Source organism: Elephas maximus, chromosome 8, assembly GCF_024166365.1.
Source record: "Elephas maximus indicus isolate mEleMax1 chromosome 8, mEleMax1 primary haplotype, whole genome shotgun sequence".
In the NCBI taxonomy this organism is placed as follows: domain Eukaryota; kingdom Metazoa; phylum Chordata; class Mammalia; order Proboscidea; family Elephantidae; genus Elephas; species Elephas maximus.
The window spans coordinates 14,516,173-14,540,634 of NC_064826.1; the positions used below are offsets into that span (position 1 = coordinate 14,516,173).

A 24,462-nucleotide genomic window follows, 5' to 3' on the forward strand; every position below is an offset into this window, starting at 1 on the left:
GCCCCAATTCCAGAAGCAACATCTTTTACAGTTCTTTTTTTTTTTTTTTTTTTGACAGTTACCATTATATGGAAGTCATAGGTGGAGATTTGCAGAGGAAAAGGATGGAAAGATGCAGGGTGTTTTGATTATCATGAAGCCACTGTATCAGCTCTGACGTTTCTTGTTTCATTTGAGATAGAGGTAAACCTCCTCTGTCTTCCTTAAAGCTCTGTTGTTTGGCGATGTCTGTTGACTGTACCCAAATCTTAGCTGATACAGGATCCAATATTATAACTTCTGTCACAGTGATAAAAAAAAAAAAAAAGACAAAATGACTTCATCCCACAGCACCGTCCACTGAGTTATAACGTGAGTAATTCCAATGGGGAAGCACAGGGATGACCCATCAGAAAGCAGAGGTCTGACCTCTCTGAGCCCTCAGCCCCACCTCACTTCCGGTTCTCCTTTCCCTTTGACAGCCTCCCTCCAGCACTTTTCAGCCACCTCCCCATAGCACCAGGCTCAGCATAGGCTCAGCCCTCCTCACAGTGCCTTTTCCTTTGTTTCTTCTAAAAGTCACTTCTGTAGGATTTGAGTTGCCTTTTTCTGGATGTTATTCATTAAAGTGTTAAGTGCCCCATATAGGTTTCCCAGAATGTCATCGGCCTGGAAGAGGTTTTGAGCAATTACTGAGGGCATAGAGGCAGCTCTGGGTGCTCAGGAACAGGACAATCTGCAGGAACTCAGCTGGCATAAGATTCAGGGGGTCATGTAGCCAGGCCTTCACTGGGGTGGGATACCTTGTGAGGGAGGATGGTTGCCACTTGTGACTCCGGAGGGCAGATGGGACCTGAGTTCCGTCTCAGTAAAGCAAGTATGATTACAAATGGCTGCTCTGGCCTGGGCCCTGGCTTATTCCTAGGCTTCTGCTTTTGACTCAATCATTCTATGCCAAGTCCATTGCCTCTAATTCTCTAGGCTTCTAACCCTCCACTTCCACTCTGGAGTGTGTGATTTAGCCCAAACGTTAACATGACCTTGAAAACCGACAGCTCAACCTTATATAAGAATGCCTTTTGATTTTGGCCTGTCCTCCTCCACCATATTCCCCCACCTCTACACTCCAAATACACACACAGCACCCCCACCCACCTACCCAAGACCCTCTGGTCAGTGATGGTTCCTGGCCAGTGCCAGTGTGCTTACCAGACTGTATTAGAAGAAGAGTGCTGACCCAGTGGCCCAGGCCTCTCAGATCCCAGCTTGGGAGTTTTGGACATACCCAAAAATTCTTTCAGAGCCTCAGTCTGTGGGGTGGGATTGCAGAGGGAGCACTATCGTCACTGTAAGCCGCTGGCGTGGCCTTCAGACTCCTCTAGGACATCAGACCCAGCGCAGACAAAGGCCTAGCCCCTGGAACTTCCATGACCTTAGGAAAAACAAACAAAAGCCCAGGCCCAGGAGGGCATGCACACTCAGGTTTGTGCCTGTCCCCTCAGAGAAGCTTCCGGGAGAGGCTGGACTGGATGCTGAGTTCAGCGTCAAAGGGTCCGACCACCCCACTCTGCAACTGCACTGACCTCAGACCTGCTGCCCCCTCTCCCGAGTATGGTTTTCAGAGCTCTTCCCTCAGCCTCTTGTCATCGTCCTTCTCCATGACCCTTTACAGCTGCTTGGCTATGAAAGCTACATCTCCCCTTCCCAGCTCTCTGTACAGGTTGATTCAACCTGGAGCAGATCCAAGGAAAGGCAGGGGACGTCTTTGCATGCAGACCTTTGTGACCATCCAATCTGAGCCGCAGACCAGACACTGACTGACCACGAAGCAAGTGGTTCAAGCAAAAGGGACCCTCGTAAGTCTGAGCTCTTTGGCAGCTGTTTCCTCTGATATATCCAGCCACCCCCACCCCTTCTCTCTCAGCGCTGAGTTTGGTTTATTTTTCCTGCCAAGCCGCAAAGCTTATTTAGAAAGAATGGCATGGAAATGTTTTATTTAACACTCTGGATTCCCTCTCCCAGACGTCTGCCTTTGCCCTTTTCCATTATGTAAGAAAGGACTCCCGAGACCATGGCAAAGGGAAGGGTGGCAGGAATGGCCCTCCAGGTGGCTGCTCTATTGAGCAGTGTGTGATGAGAAACCCACACCTCCCCCATCAAGCATGGAGGTCAAAGAGCTTGGGTAAGCCATGCTCCCCTCTCAGGGCTCCATTCCTCTGAAGTGGAGACAAGGCTTTTCAAGTTTTGAAGAGAACCCAACCCTACACTTCCCCCAAGGGCGGTAGCATATCCTGACTTGGGGGTCTGCCTGCCAGTGGTTGCCTTCCATTGTTAATCCTGGGCTCAGGTAGAGAAGACCAGAACCCGGCCTGTGCTTTCAGAGACCCCTGTTGTTTTGGAGACAGAACTCCGACACTGGAGGACGGTGTGGAGTGTTCGCCCCCACCTCTTTTTGGACAAAGACATGACTCAAACTAATGAACAAGATGTGCTGAGTAACCTTGGATACTTTGGCTCAATCCAACTGGTACTCATCGAGAACTAACTGCGTGTACCAGATGCTTTGTGATGAGTTAGTGGTAAGTCGTGAGACTTGGAGAAGCCAAATCTTGAAGGACATCACGGCCATGCTAAGGAGCTTTATTGTATCCTCAAGGCAAGGGGGAGTCAGGAAGAGCTTTAGACAGAGGGATGACATGACCAGATTTATGTTTTAGAAAGCTTGTCTAGACTGCAGTGCATAAAATCAGCCTGTTAAAATGACTCCCAGAGGGCAGAAGGCGGAGGGCACAGAAAGGTGCCAACTGGCTCCCATCCAAGCTGTGGAGAGTCAGCAGCCATGACCACAAGGCAAAGGGTGAACACAGAGGGGACCAGCATGAAGAACCATGTGAGAGGCAGAGTGTCAGCCTCAGAAGAGGTGACTTGAGGACAAAGAGTGAGAAAGGGCCTGGAACAGACTTTAATAGGCGACCAAAGGTGTTCCTGCATTTGAATCTCAGCTACGACCCTTGGGAAAACAGCTTAACCCATCAATGCCTGAATTTCTTAATCTATAAAATAAGGATAATGATGTTAGGTTTGTTGTGAAAATTAAATACAGTAACTCATACAAAGGGGTAGCCCAGTGTCTTAGTCAGAAATACCACAAGTGGATGGCTTAAAAAAAGAGAAATTTATTCTCTCACAGTCTAGTAGGCTACAAATCCAATTCGAGGGCATCAGCTCCAGGGGAAGGCTTTCTCTCTGTTGACTCTGAAGGAAGGTCCTTGTCATCAATTTTCCTCTCGTTGAGGAGCTTCTCAGGCACATGGACCCCGGGTCCAAAGATACACTCTTATCCCAGTGCTGCTTTCTTGGTGGTATGAGGGCCCCCACCCCCACTTCCCTTTCCTTTTATCTCTTGTAAGATTAAAAGTGGTGCAGGCCACACCCCAGGAAAACTCCCTTTACATTGGATCAGGGATGTGACTTGAGCAAGGGTGTTACATCACACCCTAATCCTCTTCAGCATAATCCAATCTTGCCTCATTAACCACAGGCAGAGATCAGGATTTACAACATATAGGAAAATTATATCAATCACACAATGCAGGACAATCACACAATACTGGGAATCATGGCCTAACCAAGTAAAATAGTAGACACATATTTTGGGGGGACACAATTCAATCCATGACACTCCACCTTTGGCCCCCAAAAACTCATGTCCTTGCCACAGGTAAAACATAATCACCCCATCATATCATAGCAAAAGCCTTAAATCAACTCCAAGTCCAAAATCCAAAAAATTCCTCTTCATCTGTGAAATCTAGAACACAAGTTTTCTGCTTCCAAAGGCACAATGGTGCAATAGGCAGGCACAAGCTTGACATTTCCATTACAAATGGGAGAAATTGAAGAGGAAGAAGGCATAACAGGCACCAAGCAAGTCAGCAGAATGTATTACATTAGCCCTCAAGGCTTGAAAATAATCCTCTGTTCTCTCAGACCGTTCACACAATAGCCCTGCCCTTCAGACTCTAGGTGTTGGTCACACTTTCCGAATTCTGATTGGAGGCCCCTTGGCCCTGGGCTTCAGCTCCACCTCCAGGCCCACTGGGACAGCAACTCTGCTCTCGGCTTAAAGTGCACCATTCTCCTAGTCCATCTGAATTGCAACTCTACCCTTAGAAACATCAGAGGCCATGGATCCACCATTCGAAACCCCAGAGGTCCTGGCCATACCTTTCGAGGCTGAAGAAGCTTGGCTTCTGGTGTTCCTTGTCTCTTCAGCTTCTGCTTGCTGGTTCCTTGGCCTCTTGGCACTTGGGCCTCACACCCATATCTGCCCTGCTGAGGCAAGTGTTCCAAAGCTCTGTAGCTCCACCGATGAGTGCCTGGAGGCACCCCACTCTTCCAGGAAGCCTCCTGCGCACAGGTACTCAGCTCTCTTGCTCCGTGGATCGGCTGCAGCGACATCTTGTACTGGTTTCTTGGTTCTGCTGCTACTGGTTCTCTTCTGCTGCTGGTTCTCTGTTGCTGCCAGTCCTCTATCCATTCACAGTTTCAAAACTGCCTCCCCATTCCAGATATCTGTTAGAGCAGCACCCCGCTCTCAGTGCCAAATTTTGTCTTAGACATCTAGTGCTTCTATAACAGAAATACTACCAGTGGATGGCTTTAACAAAGACAAATTTTTTCTCTCTCAGTCTAGTAGGCCACAAGTCCAAACCCAGGGCATCAGCTCCAGGGGAAGGCTTTCTCTCTCTGTCAGCTCTGGAGGAAGGACCTTGTTGTCAATCTTCCCTTGGTTGAGGAGCTTCTCAGGAACAGGGACCGTGGGTCCAAAGGAAACACTCTGCTCCCAGTGCTGCTTTCTCGGTGGTATGAGGGCCCCCCTCTCTGCTCACTCCCCTTCTTTTTATCTCTTGTAAGATTAAAAGTGGTGCAGGCCATACCCTAGGAAAACTCCCTTAACATTGGATCAGGGATGTGACCTGAGCAAGGGTGTTACATCACACCCTAATCCTCTTCAACATAATCCAATCTTGCCTCATGAACCACAAGCAGAGATTAGGATTTACAACATTTAGGAAAATTATATCAATCACACAATGGAGGACAATCACACAACACTGGGAATCATGGCCTAACCAAGTAGACACATATTTTGGGGGGACACAATTCAATCCATTACACCCAGTATACATGGTAAGTACTCAGTAATGACCAGCTGCTTTGCAACTTTTGACTTTCTTCTGACCTTGGCTTTCCCATCACAGTACCAACTGTCTTCTCCCCCTTCAAACATCTCCTGTTGTGCTTTACAGGGATCTCCTTGGACCACCACCCATTGACTCCTATGTAGGTTCCACCTTGTGCTTCCCAAACCTTGGCAACCAGGGCTGCCCATTCCAGAATATTCCACCATCGCGGGTAGCTGGCACTTAACTTTCTTTGAACTTCATGGAGTGGGATTCATCAAGAGTTTTAGAGGAGGAGCTTTAAAGTGCCCTCTGAAGAATGGGAGCAAGACTTATGGACATCTCTCTAAAAAGTGAGTCAACAGACATTTCTGAGTGTCAGGGAGGCAAGCCTCCCAAGGATAGAAAGCATTTCTTCTCAGACTCTCATCTGGGCTTGGGGAGGCCCTTGTCCCACCCACGAGCAGGGGCTGCCCAAAACCAAGGAGTAATGTCTCTCCCTCATTAATGTTTCCTTTAGTGCATCTCCAAGGGCTTAGCCGGGTGGCTATTTTGCAATGCTTTCTGTTCCGGCTCAGTCCGCCACAGGAATGCTCCACGCTGAAAAGCCTCTGTGTTTGCCCAGAGCCTTGCCCTGGCCTCCCTTACCTCCTGCCCTGGAAGGTGGCTTCCCGAAAGTTCACTCCTGCCTGACCCTGATCTGTTTCCTTCATGCCATGGGGGACCTCATTGCTCAGGTCTCCACAGTTACCAAAACTTATTGTGAAACCTGGTGGCAGCGGCACCCCAGGCACGGCTGAAGGGGGTTGTCCCAGGAGGGAAGAGAGACCTGGAGGCCCCACCTCTGGCTGAGTCAGGCCTTGAGAAGTTAATCTTTTTTCGTATTTCTGCTCCTGCTTCCTGGAGGGAGGAAGGTGGAAGAAGGAGCCCCTGGGTGGCCATGAACCCTGCCATCACCAGCTATGAGCGCCCTGACCCTCTGGTGAGTGCTGGTGGAGAGAGAGGGGAGGTAGGAGGGAGCCAGCCTGGGGAGGGCCTGGAGAGGGGTGGGGCGGCTGTTGCCCCCACACCTCAGAGCACAGCTCCCCCAGGGCCTGTTACCTTGGGCCACCATGTCCAGGGACAACAGCTCTGTGAATGCATGACAAATGACGGGAGAGTTCAGATTGATTTCCCAGCAGTGCAGCTGACAGGCCCTGTTCCCTTTGCTCACAGGTTTGTCTCTCTTGAATGCAATTGTTTGTTGACCTGGTTCCTCAGTCTTAAGGTTTCTCTTGTCAGAACCGTTTCTGAGGTGAAGCAAAGGGAAAGGGAAAGGGAAGCAGGGGGAACCAATACTGACTGGTCAACCAATGTGCCCCGGGCGCCTCACGTACTGTATTTTCTTCCTTAAGATTCAGTGAAGCTGGCTGTTTCCCTTTTACAGTTGAGGAGCCTGAGGCCCAGAGAAGTAAAGTCATGGTAACTCACCAGCCTCTCTAGCTAGTTCTTGAACTCTGGCCCACCACTCTCGCCAGCTTATTTTGGCCACCTAAAAATAATAGGGTGGACCAGTGGAGCCCTTGTGTCCTTGTCACTGCCCACTGCAGGGGGAATAGGCTTCCCCCACCTGGCCAGGGCCACAACCCCATGAGGCCCAGCCACGGTGTCTGTGGGACAGAACTGCTCCCTGGAGCCCGCTGCCAGAGTCTGCCTGCAGCAGCTGGCCTTTCTGCACAGAGGCCTTGGGTCACCTTGAGACAGAGCCCCCACAGTGCTGTGTTCTTTACCTGGCCTCCTACCTTACAGTGTCGTATTGAAAAATCGATCCCTTTGTTGGCCTCCTGCCCCTTCCTCCCCCACCCCAGCTTTCTATTTGAACCCTGCTTTTGCTTGGAGGTTCTATGTAAACCCCATCGCGCCTTGTGTGGTATGATTAAGAATGTTGCTGACGTAACTTGTATGAACTCTCTACTTGTAAACCCCTTTAAAAGTAACTTGCCTGCCTGCCCTTGGGGGGCTGTTTTGGCAGCAACAGCCCCGAATGACTCCATTTCCTTGCACAATGAAATAAAGTTGCCTTTCCTGTTCTCCCACCTCAGTCTCTTGTTTATTGACCAATATGAACCATGCTGAGTAAGAATCTGGGGTTTCCACCTGGTAACAGCCTTTTCTGGGAAATCACGGGAGATGCCCCAAGAGAAGGACTTTGCTTTCCTCAGAATTCTCTTATCTTTCTGCCGCCACCTCTCAGAAGCCAAAAGAAAAGCTTGGGAAATAAGTTAAAGACTCAATTTTCTGGAGGCTGTTGTGTTTTCCACAAGTTTGGTGTACCTGAGGCAAATTGTGGAGTGTGGGGCCTGGGGCACCTCCTCACCCTCCTTGATGGCCTTTCTCCTGTCCTCCTTCCCTGTTTTCCTCAAAGTTTCCGCTTCAGCACCGGATCAAAGAGTCCTTTCTGAGGTGATCTTTGTTTCTACCTGCCCATTGCTCTCTGCTAGAACCTTCAAGGGAGATAAACTTGGGGAGGACAGCTCCCCAACCCTGAAAGCGAATGGCCTCACTGGGTGAAAGGGAGTGTTTAGATATTTCTGATACAAGCAGGGAAGTATTAAGTTACAGGTCAGGAATTGTGGTGAGAGTACAAGAGAAAAACGACTTCAGGTGGGGGTCAGGAAGGCTCCCTGAGGAGGAGGCAGCCGAGCTCTCTGAAGGAGGAGTGGGCAGAAGGAGCAGTGGTGAGGAGCCAGCGTGAGCACAGACACAGGCAGGAGAAGTGAAGCCACATTGGGGGTCCCTTGGCTGGAGCCCAGTGAGTGGGAGTGTTAGGAAATGAGCCTAGAAGGAACGGATGGCTGCCGTGGAACATGTATCAGAGGAGGCAAGGGTCTACCTCCCTCAGGGATCCACTGCCTTCCCACTCCTCCTCTCCCTGCACCAGTTGTCTCCAGGAGCTGGAGGGCTGTTCCCTGTGTGACCTTGGACAAACCATGGAACCTCACTGCGTCTCCGTCTTCTCATCTGTAAAACAGGGGCAATAAGATAGTGGTGAGAATCAAATGAGAGAACGCATTGGAAGTTCTTTGTAAAACCTGTAAAGCTTCATCATAATGCCTCTCAGTCCCGTCTCATGGTGGAATTACAACCCATGCACTGAGTGGATTGACCCACCTCCAACCAGGAGAAAAATATGTCTTCTAGTACTTCTAGTGCTCCTTGGCTTCATTCAGAAAAATTCGTTTGCCCTCCAACAGGGGGCTGGCAAGGTTTTCTCTACCCTCTGTGAGGCCTGTGCCCAGGATTCTCTCAGCAAGGGTTCCACTGGGACAAAAAGCACTCCCATCTCCATGAGAAGCTCTGCTCTAAGATCTGTCTGGGCTGCCATTTGTTTCCACGCATGTCTTCAATATGCTAACGATACTTCTTAGTACCTTGCTGTTGCCCTGGGCTACGGGGTATTCTCTGCCTCCCCAGGGGCTTGGCCAGCCCCAGTGATGGCCTCACAGGCATCTCCTGGGAAGGAGGGAAGATAAGCGTTGGCCAAAGCTGCACCCCATGGAGGAGAGCTCCTCCACCCAGGAGAGGCTGTGCCCTGTCCCAGGGCAGCCGGTGCTGACTGAGTTAGGGCTTCCATGTGGGAACCAGCCAACACTCCTACAACAGTGGTTCTCACGGGAGTGTTTGCCCCCCAGAGCGCATTTGTCAATGTCTGGAGACATTTTCGGTTGTCACACCCGGGGTGGGGAGAGCCACAGACATCTAGTGGATAGAGACCAGGGGTACTGCTAAACATCCTGTAATCCACAGGCTAGCCCTGCACCCAGAATTAAACCTGTTGAGGTAGAGTCGATCCAACTCAGAGTGACCCCCACAGGACAGAGTAGAACTGCACCATAGGGTTTCCAAGGAGCAGCAGGTGGATTTGAATTGCCAGCCTTTTGGTTAGCAGCTAAAAGCTTAACCACTGTGCCACCACAAAGAATTATCCGGTCCAAAATGTCAACAGTGCTGAGGGTGAGCAATCCTGTTCTAGAATGTGATGTCCACTAGGAACCAGGCTGTTCTGGGTGTGGGTGGGAACAGCTACCTGTTCTTCTGGGGCTTCCTTGCCTGTCTGTACTTCTAAGCAAGTGCAAGCGGGTAGGTGGTGACCCCCAACCTCCTCCCACTTCAGAGCTGACTCGTTCATTACATAGAGGAGATGCAGTGCCCGGGGCCCACAGAACTTTTAGGGGCTCACGAAAATCTTGTAATTTCTTTTAAAATCAGAAGGAAAAAAAATGAACTTTTAGATCAGAGAAAGTTTCAGTATGTAATATTAATATATTCATCTTTACACCAAAGTAGTCACAAAAGATAATTTTTTTTTTAATGGTCAAAGGGACCCATGAAAGCAAAAATGCCTAGTGTCCATGAGAGTCATCACGCAGCCCTGAGCCAGAAGCCCCTCCTTGAGCCTGGGCATAGGAACAGAGGTGGGCGTTGGGTGACTTCAACGTCCTTTCCCGAACTGTCTTTGCAAGAAGCCTGCCCCACAGTTCAGAGCCTGCCCTCTGTCGTCTGGCCATGGCCCAGGAACCCAGTGGGGTGTATCCCTGAATGCTGCTGGGCTTCGTGCCGGGCTGCCCCCTTGGCCACCGCAGAGACCTTCTCTCATGCTCTGCTCACCCCGACCAGATGCCCAAATGTACTCATGGCAACCCCATGTGTTGCAGAGTGTAACTGTGCTCCATAGGGTTTTTTTTTTTAAACATTTTTTATTGTGGTTTAGTTTATAAAGCAAATTAGTTTCCCATTCAACACTTTATACACATTTTGTTTTGTGACATTAGTTGCAGTTCACTCACTGTGACAGCCCTCTACCCACCTCCTCCCTGGGTTCCCTGTTTCTGTTTGCCCATCTTTCCTGCCCCTTCCTGCCTTCTGAACTTTGTTTTTGGGCAAATGCTGCCCTTTTGGTCTTGAATGGTTGATGGTTCTGGGACCACATTCCTCATGGGTGTTATTGTTCACTTTATAGACCTGTCTGTTGTTTGGCTGAAAGTTGGATCTCCTGGAGTGGGTTCAGTTCCAAGTTCAAAGACTGTCTAAGTGCAATAGTCTTGGAAGCTCTGCCAGTCTCTATCAGACCAATAAGTCTGGTCTTTTAGGTGAATTTGAATTTTTTCTACATTTTTCTCCCACTCTGTCCAGGACCTTCTATTGTGATCTCCATCAGAGTGGTTGGTAGTGGTAGCCAGGCACCATGTAGTTCTTTTGGTCTCAGGCTGGTGGAGGCTGTGGTTTGTATGGTCCATTAGTCCTTTGGACTAATCGTTTTCTTGAGTCTTTGATTTTCTTCACTCTTCTTTGCTCTGGATGGGAAGAGACCAATGGTTGTATCTTAGATGGCTGCTCGAAAGCTTTTAAGACCCCAGTTGCTACTCACCAAAGTAGGATGTACAACCTTGTCGTTATGGAGTATGTTATACCTATTGACCTAGATGTTCCCCAGGACTATGGCCCTAAGTCCTCAAGTCCAGACTCAGTCCCTTAAGGTATTTGGTTATACCTAAGTAGTTTTCATAACTTTGCCTCCTGTGTGCTCTGCTATATACATGGATATATTTGCAGCACATACAAATATGTATGTATAAATATCCCCTGCCAAGACTATACATGCTTGTGGGTGTACTCCCATATGCCATCCCATACCTGTTCAGCTTACATATCTACCTATGTATCCATTCATATATTATTGTTTGTTATTACTGTTATTGCAGGATTGTGTATGAAACCCTAGTGGCATAGTGGTTTAGAGCTTGGCTGCTAACCAAAAGGTCAGCGGTTTGAATGTACCAGATGCTCCTTGGAAACCCAAAGGGGAAGTTCTACTCTCTCCTATAGGGTAGCTATGAGTTGGAATCAATACTATGGCAATGGGTTTGGTTTTGGTTTGGTATGTAATAGTATTTACCGCTGTTGCCTTTTACTCTTTCGTACCTTCCAGTGCCTTACTTTGCCTTGGTCGTGTTGTGCTGACATCCCCCTTATTGCGTATTGCCCTTCCCTTCACCCAAGTTAATACGTGTCTACTATGTAGTTAGCGATGTTCCCTTTCTCCCCTTCTCCTTCCTGGTAACCATAGAAGAATGTTTCTTTCATGTGTAAGCCTTTTCTTGACTTTTTATAATAATGGTCTCATGCAATATTTGTTCATTTGTGATTGACTTTTTTCACTTAGCATAATGTCCTCCAGGTTCATCCATGTTGTAAAATGTTTCACTGCTTCATCATTATTCTTTAATGTAGTATTCCACTGTGTGTATGTACCACAGCTTGTTTATCCATTCGTCTCTTCTTGGGCACTTAGGTTGTTTCCACCTTTTTGCTACTGTGAACAATGCTGCAATGAACACGGGTATGCATATATCTATTCTTGTCATGGCTCTTATTTCTCTAGGATATATATACCTAGAGGTGGGACTGCTGGATCATATGGTATCTCTGTCTCTAAGTTTTTAAGGAATCTCCGTATCATTTTCCACAGTGATTGTACCATTTTACATTTACCATCAGCAGCGTATGAGGATTCCAATCTCCCCACACCCTCGCCAGCATTTGTTTTCTGTTTTTTGATCATTGCCATTATTGCCAGGGTGAGATGATATCTCACCGTTGTTTTGATTTGCATCTTTCTAATGGCTAATGGGTGGAGCCCTGGTAGTGCAGTGGTTAAGAGCTTGGCTGCTAACCAAAAGGCTGGCAGTTTGAATCCACCAGCTGTTCCTTGGAAACCCTGTGCGGCAGTTCTGCTCTTGTTTTATAGGGTCATTATGAGTTGGGATCAACTCAACAGCCACAAGTTTTTTTGTTGTTGTTGTTTTTTGGTTTTTAATGGCTAATGAGCACAAGCATCTCTTCATGTATTTGTTGGCTACCTGAATGTCCTGTTGGTTATGTCTTTTGCCCATTTTTTAATTGGATTGTTTTTTTGTTGTTGAGGTGTTGAAGTTTTCTATAAATTTTACAGATTAGAACCTTGTCAAGTATATTGTTTTTTTTCCCCAGTCTGTAGGTTCTCTTTTTACTCTTTTGGAGAATTTTTTTGATGCACGTAAGTGTTTAATTTTTAGGAGATCCAAGTCGTCTAGTTTATCTTCTACTGTTTGTACAATTTTGATTATGTTTGATAGTCTATTTATGCCATAAAGTAGGGCCCCTATGTTTGCCTGTTTTTTCTTCCATGGTCTTCATAGTTTTACATTTTAGATTCAGATCTTTGATCCATCTTGAGTTAGTTTTTGTATATGGTGTAAGGTCTGGATCTTGTTTCATTTTCCTGCAAATGGATATTCAGTTTTGCCAGCATCATTTGTTAAAGAGACTACCTCTTCCCCATTTAATGGATTTCAGCTCTTTTTCCAAGATAAGCTGCCAACACAGGTGTGATAGATTTACTTCTAGGTTCTCAATTCTGTTCCATTGGTCTAGGTGTCTGTCACTGTACCAGTATCGGGTATTTTTTTTTTTTTTTTGTACTTTAAGTGAAAGTTTACAATTCAAGTCGGTTTCTTATACAAAAACTTACACACACATTGTTATATGACCCTAGCTGCTCTCCTTATAATGTGACAACACAATCCTCCTTTCCACACCAGATTTCCCATGTCCATTCAACTAGCTCCTATCCCCCTCTGCCATCTCATCTCACCTCTGGACAGGAGCTGCCCACATAGTCTCATATGTCTACTTGAGCTAAGAAGCACACTCGTCACCAGTATCATTTTATGTCTTATAGTCCAGTCTAATCTTTGTCTGCAGAGTTGGCTTCGGGAATGGTTTTAGTTTTGAGCTAACAAAGAGTCTGGGGGCCATGTCCTCTGGGGTCCCTCCAGTCTCAGTCAGATCATTAAGCCTGGTCTTTTTACTAGAACTTGAGGTCTGTATCCCACTTCTCCTGGTCCATCAGGGATTCTCTGTTGTGTTCCCTGTCAGGGCAGCCATTGGTGGAGGCCAGGCACTATCTAGTTCTTCTGGTCTCAGACCGATAGAGTCTCTGGTTTATGTGGCCCTTTCTGTCTCTTGGGCTCATATTTTGCTTGTGTCTTTGGTGTTCTTCATTTTCCTTTGCTCCAGGTGGGTTGAGACCAATTGCTGCATCTTAGATGACCGCTTGCTAGCTTTTAAGACCCCAAACACCACTCACCAAAGTGGAATGCAGAACATTTTCTTAATACACTTTGTTATGCCAGTTGACCTGGGTGTCCCCCGAAACCATGGTCCCCAGACCCCCCCAGTACCAGGATGTTTTGACTACTGTTCTGAGATCGGGAAATGTAAGACCTTCTACTTTTTGTGTGTGTGTGTGGTTTTTTAAATTGTACTTTAGATGAAGGTTTACAGAACAAACTAGTTTCTCATCAAACAGTTAGTACACACAATGTTATATGACATTGGTCAACAACCCTACAACATGTCAACACTCTCCCCTCTCAACCCTGGGTTCCCTATTACCAGCTTTCCTGTTCTCTCTGCCTTCCAGTCCCTGCCCCAGGGCTGGTGTTCCCCTTTAGTCTTGTTTTGTTCCATGGGGCTGTTCAATCTTTGGCTGAAGGGTGAACCTCAGGAGTGACCTCATTACTGAGCTGAAACTGTCTGGGGGCCATACTCTCATGGTTTCTCCAGTCTCTGTCAGGCCAGCAAGTCTGGTCTTTCTTTTTGAGTTAGAATTTTGTTCTACATTTTTCTCCAGCTCTGTCTGGGACCCTCTATTGTGATCTCAGTCAGAACAGTCAGTGGTGGTAGCTGGGCACCATCTCATTGTACTGGACTCAGTCTGGTGGAGGCTGTGGTAGATGTGGTCCATTAGTCCTTTGGACTAATCTTTCCCTTGTATCTTTATTTTTCTTCATTCTTCCTTGCTCCCAAAGGGTTGAGACCAGTGGGGTATCCTAGATGGTCACTCACAGGCATTTGAGACCCCAGACGCTACTCACCAAAGTAGAATGTACAAAATATTCTTTATAAACTATATTGTGCCAGTTGAGCTAGATATTCCCCGAGATCATGGTCCCCACAGCCCTCAACCCAGCAATTTGGTCCCTCAGGGAGTTTGGATGTGTCTATGGAGCTACCATGACCTTGCCTTGTACAGGTTGTGCGGGCTTCCCCAGTATTGTGTACTGTCTTACCCTTCACCGAAGGACCTCCTCCTTTGTTCTTTTCCTTCAGTAGTGCTTTGCTTATCCAGGGTCTCTTTCCTTTCCATATAGAGTTGGTGATTAGTTTTTCCATCTCTTTAAAGAATATTGATGGAATCTCGATCAAGATTGCATTATATCTATAGATTGCTTTGGGTATTATTGACATTTTCACAATGTTAAATTTTCCTGTGCATGAGTATGGTATGTTCTTCCATTTATGTATGTTTCTTTTGGTTTCTTGTAATAAGGTTTTGTAGTTTTCTTTGTATATGTCTTTTACAACCCTAATTAGATTTATTCCTAAACATTTTATCTTTTTTTGGGCTATTGTAAATGCTATTAATTTCTTTTTTGGAGTTCTCTTTGTTAATGAAGGGGAATCTGATTTTTGAATGTTAATCTGGTATTCTGCCCTCCATAGGGTTTTCAAGGCTGTGAATTTTCAGAAGGAGATAGCCAAGTCTTTCTTCCAAGGCACCTCTAGGTGGGTTTGAACTGTCAACCTTTCAGTTAGTAGTTGAGTGCTTAAACCTTTTGCACCACCAAGGAACTCCTAGTTGTTAGCTCTAAGTGCATGCCCAAAGTCTTGAAACATGGGCCTGAGATCTCATAATAATTATAACTGCTAACATTTATTGGGCAATTACTCTGTGGCAGGCACTGAACTATGTGCTTCATGCTCCAATTTAATTCTCTCAACCATCCCTGACTTAGGTTCTACTGACATTTATGTTACATAGTTGAGAAAAGTAAGGCTTAGAAATACTAGTAATTTGCCCAAGGTTGGTAAGCTGTACAGCCAATAGGTTGGAGGGAAAGCTTTTAATGTGAAGTTAATTTTGGTTAAACTGCAGGAAGGTAAGTGACCATAAAGCATTCTGTATGCATTACATTCACTTATATTTGTATGTCTTATCCACCCACCCACCCACCCACCCACCCATCCATCCATCCATCCATCCACCCACCCATCCACCCACTCGTCCATCCGTCCATCCAGCCATCCATCCAGTCTCCATTAAGTAAATACTTTGATGTGTCAGGGACACACTAGGAGTTGGGAGGACACAGAAAAGGCAGGCACAAGCAAAGCATTCTAGGAACTAAGAACCCAGCACAAGAGATGGGCAAATAAGAGTCTATTCTAATAAATGTGCTGAGATGAGGGCTTTGATATATGGAAGCATAGGGCTTGTGGAGCACATGCCCAGAGAGCAATGAGGTACTTGTCTGCTGTCTGGGAGGGAAACCTGCCCATTTTCTGACCCTGGGCATTGGCTCCTCCCCTCCCCTACAGAACTGCTTCTCTGTTAGGGCTTCAGGTAAGGCTCCCTTCCACTTGCATGGCCCCCAGACTTCACATGGAGGTCCTGTGCAAATGTGTAATATAGAAAACCTCTCAACTTTTGAGTTCGGGCCTAGAAGTCCTCAGCAGACCAATAAACCCATTGCCACTGAATCAATTTTGATTCATGGTAACCCTATAAGTTACAGAGTAGAACTGCTCCGTGGGGTTTTCTTGGCTATAATCTTTATGGAGGCAGATTTCCAGGTCTATCTTCAGTGGTACTCCTGGGTGGGTTTAAACTGCCAACCTGTGCGGGAGTAGTTTAGCAAGCAAACTGTTTGCGCTACCCAGGGACCTTAGGAAGTCAACAGTCATCCCCATTGACTGTCTCCTGCCTCTGGAAGGCCGGCTGTCCTGCCAAAATGAGGAAATGCACTTGATTCTTCTTGAAATGCCCAGATATGTCCTTTTCTTGCTCTCAGCAGAGTGATGGTGATGTGCTCGGCTCCCACCCAGATGGCCAAGGCAGGAAGAAAAGTGGGCAGCTTGGGAACCCCACTGGCAGCCACCTGGCCTATGGCATCCTGGACACCCCACCCTGGCACCTCTGCATCTTCTTGGGGATCCAGGTAATACCACCCCGGAAGCACTGGGTCCAAGAGGCTCTACCTCCAAAGCTGCATCCACACACACCCAGTTCAAACTACCAGTACCAGTTGCCATTGAGTAGATTCTAACTCATGGCAACCCCATGTGTGTCAGGGTAGAACTGTGCTCCACAGAGACTTTTAATGGCTGTGACCTTCAGAAGTTGATAGCTAGGCCTTTCTTCTGAGGCTCCTTTGGGTGGGCTCAAACCTCTAACCTTTTGGTTAGCAGCTGAGCACTTTAACTTCTTGTTCCACCCAGGAACTCCCAGGTCAAATTAGTCAACATCAAAAACTTCAGTTGTTGATGTTGTTGGCCTCCAGGGGAACTCAAGGCTCCTCTGGTTTCTCTTTCTAGGGTTTGTGAGTGGGGATAGGGACTAGGGGAGAGTTCTTTCTCGCTGTGAGCTAATTAACAGATCAAGGACACCAACTGGGCCATTGTTCTCTTGGGTGAGGCTACTGAGCTAGTTAAAGCCAGGTTCACTTGGCTGAGGCTTCTTTTCTGATAAACCTGGGAGAGGTACTGGACCAAGTCCACTTCCTTAGAGCCAGCCCTGAATGCTGTAGCTTTTTTTCTGATTCCAGTCCCACCCACATGCCTAGCATTCTTTGGGATCAAGAGATTTATTTGATCGTGAGAGAGAGTTGGCCCTGTCTCATAAAATTGGGTAGACAGTGCTGCTGGGCCTCATACCAAAACCAAAATCCAAACTTCCTGCTATTGAGTTTATTCTGACTCCTAGCGACCCTACGGATAGAGTAGAACTGCCCCCACAGGGTTTCCAAGGCTGTAAATCTTTATGGAAGCAGATTGCCACATCTTTGTCTTGCGGAGCAGCTGGCTGGTGGGTTCCAATCAGTAACCTTTTGATTAGCAGCAGAATGCTTAACCACTGTGCCACCAGGGATCCTCACAAAGGAAAGTAAAACCAAAACAACCAAACCTATTGCCGTCGAGATGACTCTGACTCATAATGACCGTACAGCCAGAGTAGAGCTGTCCCATAAGGCTTCCAAGGCTATAATCTTTACGGAAGCAGGCTGCCACATCTTTCTCCCGAGGAGTGGCTGGTGGGTTCGAACAGCTGAACTTTTGATTCGTAACTGAGTGCTTTAACCACTGCACAACCAGGGCTCCCTAGGGCCTGATATGAGAAGGGGGAAAAAAAAAACCCTGATGGATTCCTGGCCTACAGAATATCGTCGCCTGTGTTGACTGAGTGGGTAGCAGGTCAAAGAGGCTCAGAACTGCCCCAGGTTGTTTATCCCAAGAGGACACGGGGGCCATGGCAAGATTGTCCAAGTGCCCCTACAAAGATGTGGGTATTTCTTCTCTAAAACCTTCCTGTGTTCTCTTCCCTAAAGGGCAGCCAACCCTTAGTTGACCACAGCTTGTTTGTTGAAACTTCTGGGTTAATCAAAGAAAGAACAAAAAAATGGGGGACTTGTGCCTTTCAGTGGGAGTTCCAAGTCTTTCCCCCCAACCCCCAAAATCTCATTCCCACTTCATTCCACCTCCAGAGATCAGTGCTGACTGAACTGGTCAGACTGTTCCAGAACATTCCCTGAGCACACCAACCATAGCTGGTTAACCAGTCCCTACCTCTCTATTATCTACCTATCCATCTACCTACCTACTTGCATACTTACCTATCTGCCGGGCTATCTATCTATCTGCCTGTCCATCTATCTATCTATCTACCTATCAGTCATCTATTGATCTATCATCTATCCATCTAATCTATCCCCTTTATAGCAAGTCACCTGCTATGGGTTCAGACCTGCCCTGAATTTTGGATTGAACCCTGTCCTCTCAGGAAACTCACATAGCCCTTGGCCAACAGCTCAAAGCCGATGCTCACGTCATCCTTGTCAGTGGCCTGGCCCTCACCATCTGCCTTGTTTTAATAATGAGCCTCTTGCCTCATTCTGGGTCACCAGGAGTTAGATTTGACTGAAAGAAACTCATTGGTTTTGGGTTTTTGCCTTATTCTTGTTTTTAAGGCCTCACCCCAGTGGTTTCTTGTCATGTCCTTCTCTGCTGGGTCCCTTCTTGGGCCCTCCTAGCTCCCACTGCTTGCCTGGCTCTGCCTTGGGAAGGGCGAACAGCTTGGGGAGGGAATGCAGTTGGGCCCGAGGGTCAGCAGATGGCACAGCGTCTCCATGCCCTCTGCTTTCTCCGCTCTGTCCACAGCACTTCCTCACGGCCCTGGGGGGGCTCGTGGCTGTGCCGCTTATCCTGGCCAAGGACCTGTGCCTGCAGCATGACCCCCTGACCCAGAGCTACCTCATCAGCACCATTTTCTTCGTCTCTGGCATCTGCACTCTCCTGCAAGTGTTCTTGGGAGTCAGGTGGGTGAAGTGACTCCCTGTGGATTCAGACTTTTTCCTGCCAGGGTTGTTGTTGTTGTTAGCTGCCATCAATTCAGCCCCCAAATCACAACGACCCCATGTACAGTGAGACAAAATGCTGCCCAGTCCTGCACCATCCTGTTGATTGGTTGTGGATTGGACCATTGTGATCCATAGTGTGTCACTGGCTGATTTTCAGAAGTAGATTGCCAGGCCTTTCTTCCTAGTCCAACTTAGTCTGGAAGTTCCACTGAAACCTGTTCAGCATCATAGCAACACACAAGCCTGCACTGACAGAGGGGTGGTACCTGCACGTGAGGTGCATTGACTGGTATGACCATTAAAGTTGTGTGTCACCTTGGCTGGGCCATGATTCTCAGTGGCCTATGAGTCGGAATTGACTTGACGGCAGTGGGTTTGGGTTTTTTTGGTTTTGACAGTTGTATGATGTTGTGATCATCTCCATGATGGGATCTGCTCTGAGTAGCCAAGCACTTGGAAGGGAGTTTCCTTGGGCATATGGCTGCATGAAATATAAGTGGACATTCTGGCAAGGCTCACGGGCTTTTGCTTGTGCTGGACCCTGCAGCTGGCTCATGTTCATCTGACCTCCGGTTCTTGGGACTTGAGCTAGCAGCTTACCTACTGTCTTGCCTGCTGATCTTGGGATTCATTGATCTTCATAGCCTGTGAGCAAGAGTCCTGCCCTCTCACCTGCTGATCTTGGGTTTGCCAGCTGCTGGGGCTATGAGAATCAGGAGAAGTTTCCACCTGAACCACGTACTTGGGACATTCTAGCCTCTACAACCATGTGAGCAATTTCCTAGATATAAATCTCTCTGTATTTATTTATATACTTTACTGGTTTTGCTTCTCTAGAGAGCCCAGCCTAAGATAGCTCAAAATCAGACTCAGGTCTCCCACCTGGGAGGCAAGAATTCTATCACTGAACCACCACTTCTCCCACCTGCCAGAGTAGCAGCAAGATAGGTTTGGCTCATAGCTGGAGAGATAGTAGGAAGAGGGTGTGGCATAATAGAGGGAGCACAAGAGTAGGGGCCAGAGCCTGGGTTCAAGTCCTACCTCCAACACTTACTACCTGCGTTAGCTGGATTCTTGATTGAAAGTGATTAGCTTAGGCAAAAATGTGTTCTTTACTGGTTAGCTTACAGGATCAAACCCAGAGGAGCGAAGGGCACATCTATATGTCAGGAACAGGATGACCAGGAACTCAAATGTGGCCAGGACCCTCCCTCTATCTCTCATCTCTACCAGGCCTGGGGCAAGAGTACAAAATGGAGACCCACACTATGTCTAAATGTTGGAAAGTTATACACCAACTGTCATAATCTGGATTTTCTAGAGGAGCAAAACCAATGAAGCAGACACAAAATATACAGAGAGAAATTTACGTCAAGGGAATGGCTCACACAATTGTGAGGAGATGACTCATGCAATTCTGGGGGCTGGCAAGTCCTAAATCTGTGGGAGGGGGCAGGCTGAAGGCCTCTGCTGGCTCACGTGGTTGCAGGGGCTGATGAACCTAAAATCTGCAGTCAGGAGGCAGGCTGGTGACTTGTACAGGCTTACGTCCCAAGAACCAGAGGTCAGATGACAAGAAGAGTGCAGGGTAGATAGATAGATAGATAGGTAGGTAGGTGGGTAGGTGGGTAGGTGGGTAGGTGGGTAGGTGGGTAGGTGGGTAGGTGGGTAGGTGGGTAGGTGGGTAGGTGGGTAGGTGGGTAGGTGGGTAGGTGGGTAGGTGGGTAGATAGATAGATGGGTAGATAGATAGATAGATAGATAGATAGATAGATAGATAGATAGATAGATAGATAGATAGATAGATAGATAGATAGATAGATAGATAGATAGATAGATAGATAGATAGATAGATAGATAGATAGATAGATAGATAGATAGATAGATAGATAGATAGATAGATAGATAGATAGATAGATAGATAGATAGATAGATAGATAGATAGATAGATAGATAGATAGATAGATAGATAGATAGATAGATAGATAGATAGATAGATAGATAGATAGATAGATAGATAGATAGATAGATAGATAGATAGATAGATAGATAGATAGATAGATAGATAGATAGATAGATAGATAGATAGATAGATAGATAGATAGATAGATTAGACAGACAGACAGACAGATAGAGAGAGAGAGAGAGCTTTGCCAGAACATCCATTTATATTCTGGAGGCCGATCTCACCCCCAAGGAAACTCCCCTTTCAACTGATTGGCTGCTCACAACAGATTACTAAATGGCAAGTGATTACATACAGTCTGCCAAACCACTGACACTCATAGCCCAGCCAAGTTGACACAAAGCATTAACCATTGCACCGAGTGTCATGGACTGAATTGTGTCCCCCCAAAATACGTGTGAATTTGGCTAGACTATGATTCCCAGTATTGTGTGATTGTCCACCATTTTGTCATCTGATGTGATTTTCCCATGTGTTATAAATCCTACCTCTTTGATATTAATGAGGCAGGATTAGAGACAGTTATGTTAATGAGGCAGGACTCAACCTACAAGACAAGGTTGTATCTTAAGTCAATCTCTTTTGAGATATAAAAGAGAGATGCAAGCAGAGAGACATGAGGACCTCAGACCACCAAGAAAGTAGAGCCAGGAGCGCGTGTCTTTTGGACCCAGGGTCCCTGTGCTGAGAAGCTCCTAGATCAGGGGAAGATTGATGACAAGGACCTTCCCCCAGAGGCAACAGAGAGAGAAAGCCTTCTCCTGGAGCTGGCATCCTGAATTCAGACTTCTAGCTTCCTAGACAGTGAGAGAATGAATTCCTCTTTGTTAAACCCATCCACTCATGGTATTTCTGTTATAGCAGTACTAGAAAACCAAGACACCAAGCTCAAAAAAAAAAAAACAGTTGGGTTGAGTCCACTCTGACTCATGGTGACCTCATGCGTTTCGGAGTAGAACTGTGCCCCACAGAGCTGTTTTTTTTTTTTTTTTTTGATTGTAGAAATATACATAGCAAAACGTTCACCATCTCGATAATTTCTGCATGTATAGTTCAGTGCTATTGATTGTTTTTTCATGTTGTGCAACCATTATCACTATCCTTTTCCAAATTGTTCCACCACCATTAATATAAACTCAATGCCTCCTAAGCAAAAATGTCCCCTTCCGCCACCCCCTAAAACCATTAATAATCTTTGGTTTATATATATTTGCTTATTTCATATAAGTGAGATTATGCAGTATTTGTCCTTTTGTGACTCATTTATTTTGCTCAGCATAATGTTTTCAAGGTTCATCCACGTTGTGGTCTGTATCAGGACTTCATTTCTCTTTATGGCTGAACTGTATTCTGTTGTATGTATATACCACATCTTGTTTATCCATTTATCTGTTGATGGACATTTAGGCTGTTTCCACGTTTTGACTATTGTGAACAGTGCTATAATGAACATTGGTGTACAGAATCCATAGAGTTTCAGTGGCTGATTTTCTGGAAGCAGATTGCCATAACTTTATTCCTAGCCACCTCTAGGTGGACTTGAACTTCTAACATTCCAGTTGACAGCTGAATGCATTAGCAGTTTGCATCACCCAGGGACATAAACCAAGCTTACAAACTCTTAAATAAAATATCTCTAATCACCCTTCCTGGAAGGCCATGTTCGAATTTGGAATTCTGACTCTTTAGAGTTCTGCTTTAGGACCTGGTGGCATTGGGGGAGCAGGCTCCCACTTCCCAACTCCAGCTTTGCTCCAAATCACATGTAGTCCCCCATTCATGTATTGGATACCCCAACCTCCATGTCCAGTTCCATCCACACCACTCAAAAGAGTCCCCCTCAGAGTCCCCCAGTAGTTGCCCCTTGGCCATCCTTCAGGCCTGGGGCATGCACACCTGCATCCCTGTCTGCTGTCACAGGACAGACCTGCTGGGAAAGGGGTCCATACAGGTTCTGGGAGAGACTCAGGGTCATTTGCGCAGGAGTTCTTGGGACTGAAAGAGGCAGGAGACACAAGATGGGCAAGCCCTCTTGGCCCTGCAGACCCCTGCCCAGGGGAGGCTAGAGGGGGACTGTCTTAGGCTGGTTTCTCTAGAGGAGCAAAAGCAGAAATGCATATAAATATATATAGAGAGATTTATGTTAAGGAAACAGCTCACGAGATTGTAGGGGTTGGAATGTCCCAAGTCCTTGCATCAGGATACAGTCCTTTCCCAATTCACGGAGCCACAGAAGCTGGAGAGCCCAAGATGAGCAGGTTGGAGAGCAGGGATCCTGCTCACAGGTTGTGATGGTTGAGGAATCCCCAAGGTCAGCAGGCAAGACTGCAAGGTTTCTCCTGAGTCACTTAGGTGCAAGGGCTGGCGAACCCAAGACAGGCAGGTTGGGGAGCAGGACTCTTGCTCACAGGCCGTGAAGATCAGCGAATCCCAAGATGAACAGGTAAGCTGCCAGCTCAAGTCTCAAGAACCAGAGGTCAGACAGGAGACAGGTGCTGGATCCAGAACAAGCAAACAACTTTTGCAAGGCAAGCAAGAAGTAGGCAGCAGAAGGCGGAAAGACGAAGGCTGAGGGGGCGGTGAGCTGCCACAGGCCCCATGCCCACCGGTACAACTCAGCAGATTCCATCATGGGGGTGATCACATATCAGATTTCAACAGGTAAGTGATCACAACATTATACAGCTGCCAAGACGCTGAGAATCGTGGCCCAGCCAAGTTGACACACAATCTTAACCACCACGGGGGACTTCTAAAGCACAGACCTAAGGGTGGGGCGGGGGGCAGGGGCTCTTTCCCTGGTCTAAGGGTAGGGTTGTCTTGTTACTGCAAAACACGGATTCGAGCCCCCTGCCATGAAGCCAGTACTGAGAGGGGTGAGGTGAGCAGTAAGAGGGCTTTATTGCATACCGGCATACAAGAGACAGTGGAGAGTGGGCTCCTCCAAAGTCTGTCTGTCTGCTGGGGACTGACTGGAGGGTTTTATAGGGTTGGGGCTTAGGCTTGAAGAATTTGGAGAATGGCAGTTTCCCTTTGAGGTGGGCATGTTGACCATATTTTAGACATGTTGACCTTCTGTGGTCATTCTTAGAGGTCCTCTGACACCATCCTGGTTTCAGTCACAAGATGGGCCCCCATTGTCTGGTTGTCTCGCCCCAGATCTTATTGATTGTTGTTCTGCTTGTTCAAGAGGAACATAGGTTAATTCTAAACTTTATAGAATCATGGAGAAAGGAGAGGGAAGGGAGGAAACAAATCACAAATCACAAAATCACTGGGGTATGTAAAAGCTAGCTATGCAAGCCATGTAGAAAGAATGCTACAATACCCAGGATGCTAGGCCCCTACAATCTCTTTCTCACACTGTGCCTTTCAGTCTCATCATCCCTCTGCCCGTGGCTGTGCTTCCTTCTTGCAGACTGGCTTCTCCCACATGTCCGCAGGCAGGGCTGATGCCAGTCTTCACACCTACCACCAACACAAATGAGTACTGCTCTCCCTAGCCTGACATTGAAAATGCCAGGGGAGAGTTCTGATGAGCTTAAGTCAAATGCCCAGCCCTGGACCAACCAGGGCAATGAATATGGGAGTTCCCACTTAGGAAGGCTTCCCAATGAAGCAGGTAAGAGGAGTGCTCTTCTGGGTAGACAAGACAGTGGATAGTCTGTGAACAAAATATGTAGTCTGGAACCTGTTAAATAAGGTTAGATAATATGTGTCCCTCTCTCCTACAGTATTACTGAGATGATCATTTGGTATAGTCAGTGGAATCGCTTTTTTTTTTACATCAGGTCCTTTATGTTCATATGTGTAAAAATGGCATGGCGGAGGCATAT

General features: G+C 47.0%; 1 protein-coding gene across 6 annotated transcripts in view; it reads left to right on the top strand.

The window, feature by feature from the left end:
- Positions 1 to 5,734: 5,734 nt before the first annotated feature.
- The window catches only part of LOC126081475 (solute carrier family 23 member 1-like), a 65,714-nt gene continuing 46,986 nt past the window's right edge, over positions 5,735 to 24,462 (top strand). For 3 of the 6 annotated variants that reach the window (XM_049893374.1, XM_049893375.1, XM_049893370.1), the window contains exons 1-3: positions 5,737 to 6,147; positions 16,100 to 16,246; positions 18,462 to 18,619. In XM_049893374.1, coding sequence (XP_049749331.1) covers positions 6,106 to 6,147; positions 16,100 to 16,246; positions 18,462 to 18,619 — 347 coding nt within the window. In that variant the 5' untranslated portion in view covers positions 5,737 to 6,105. Of the gene's footprint in view, positions 6,148 to 16,099; positions 16,247 to 18,461; positions 18,620 to 24,462 lie in introns of all 6 variants that reach the window. The other 3 variants (XM_049893371.1, XM_049893372.1, XM_049893373.1) reach the window with 3 other exon arrangements.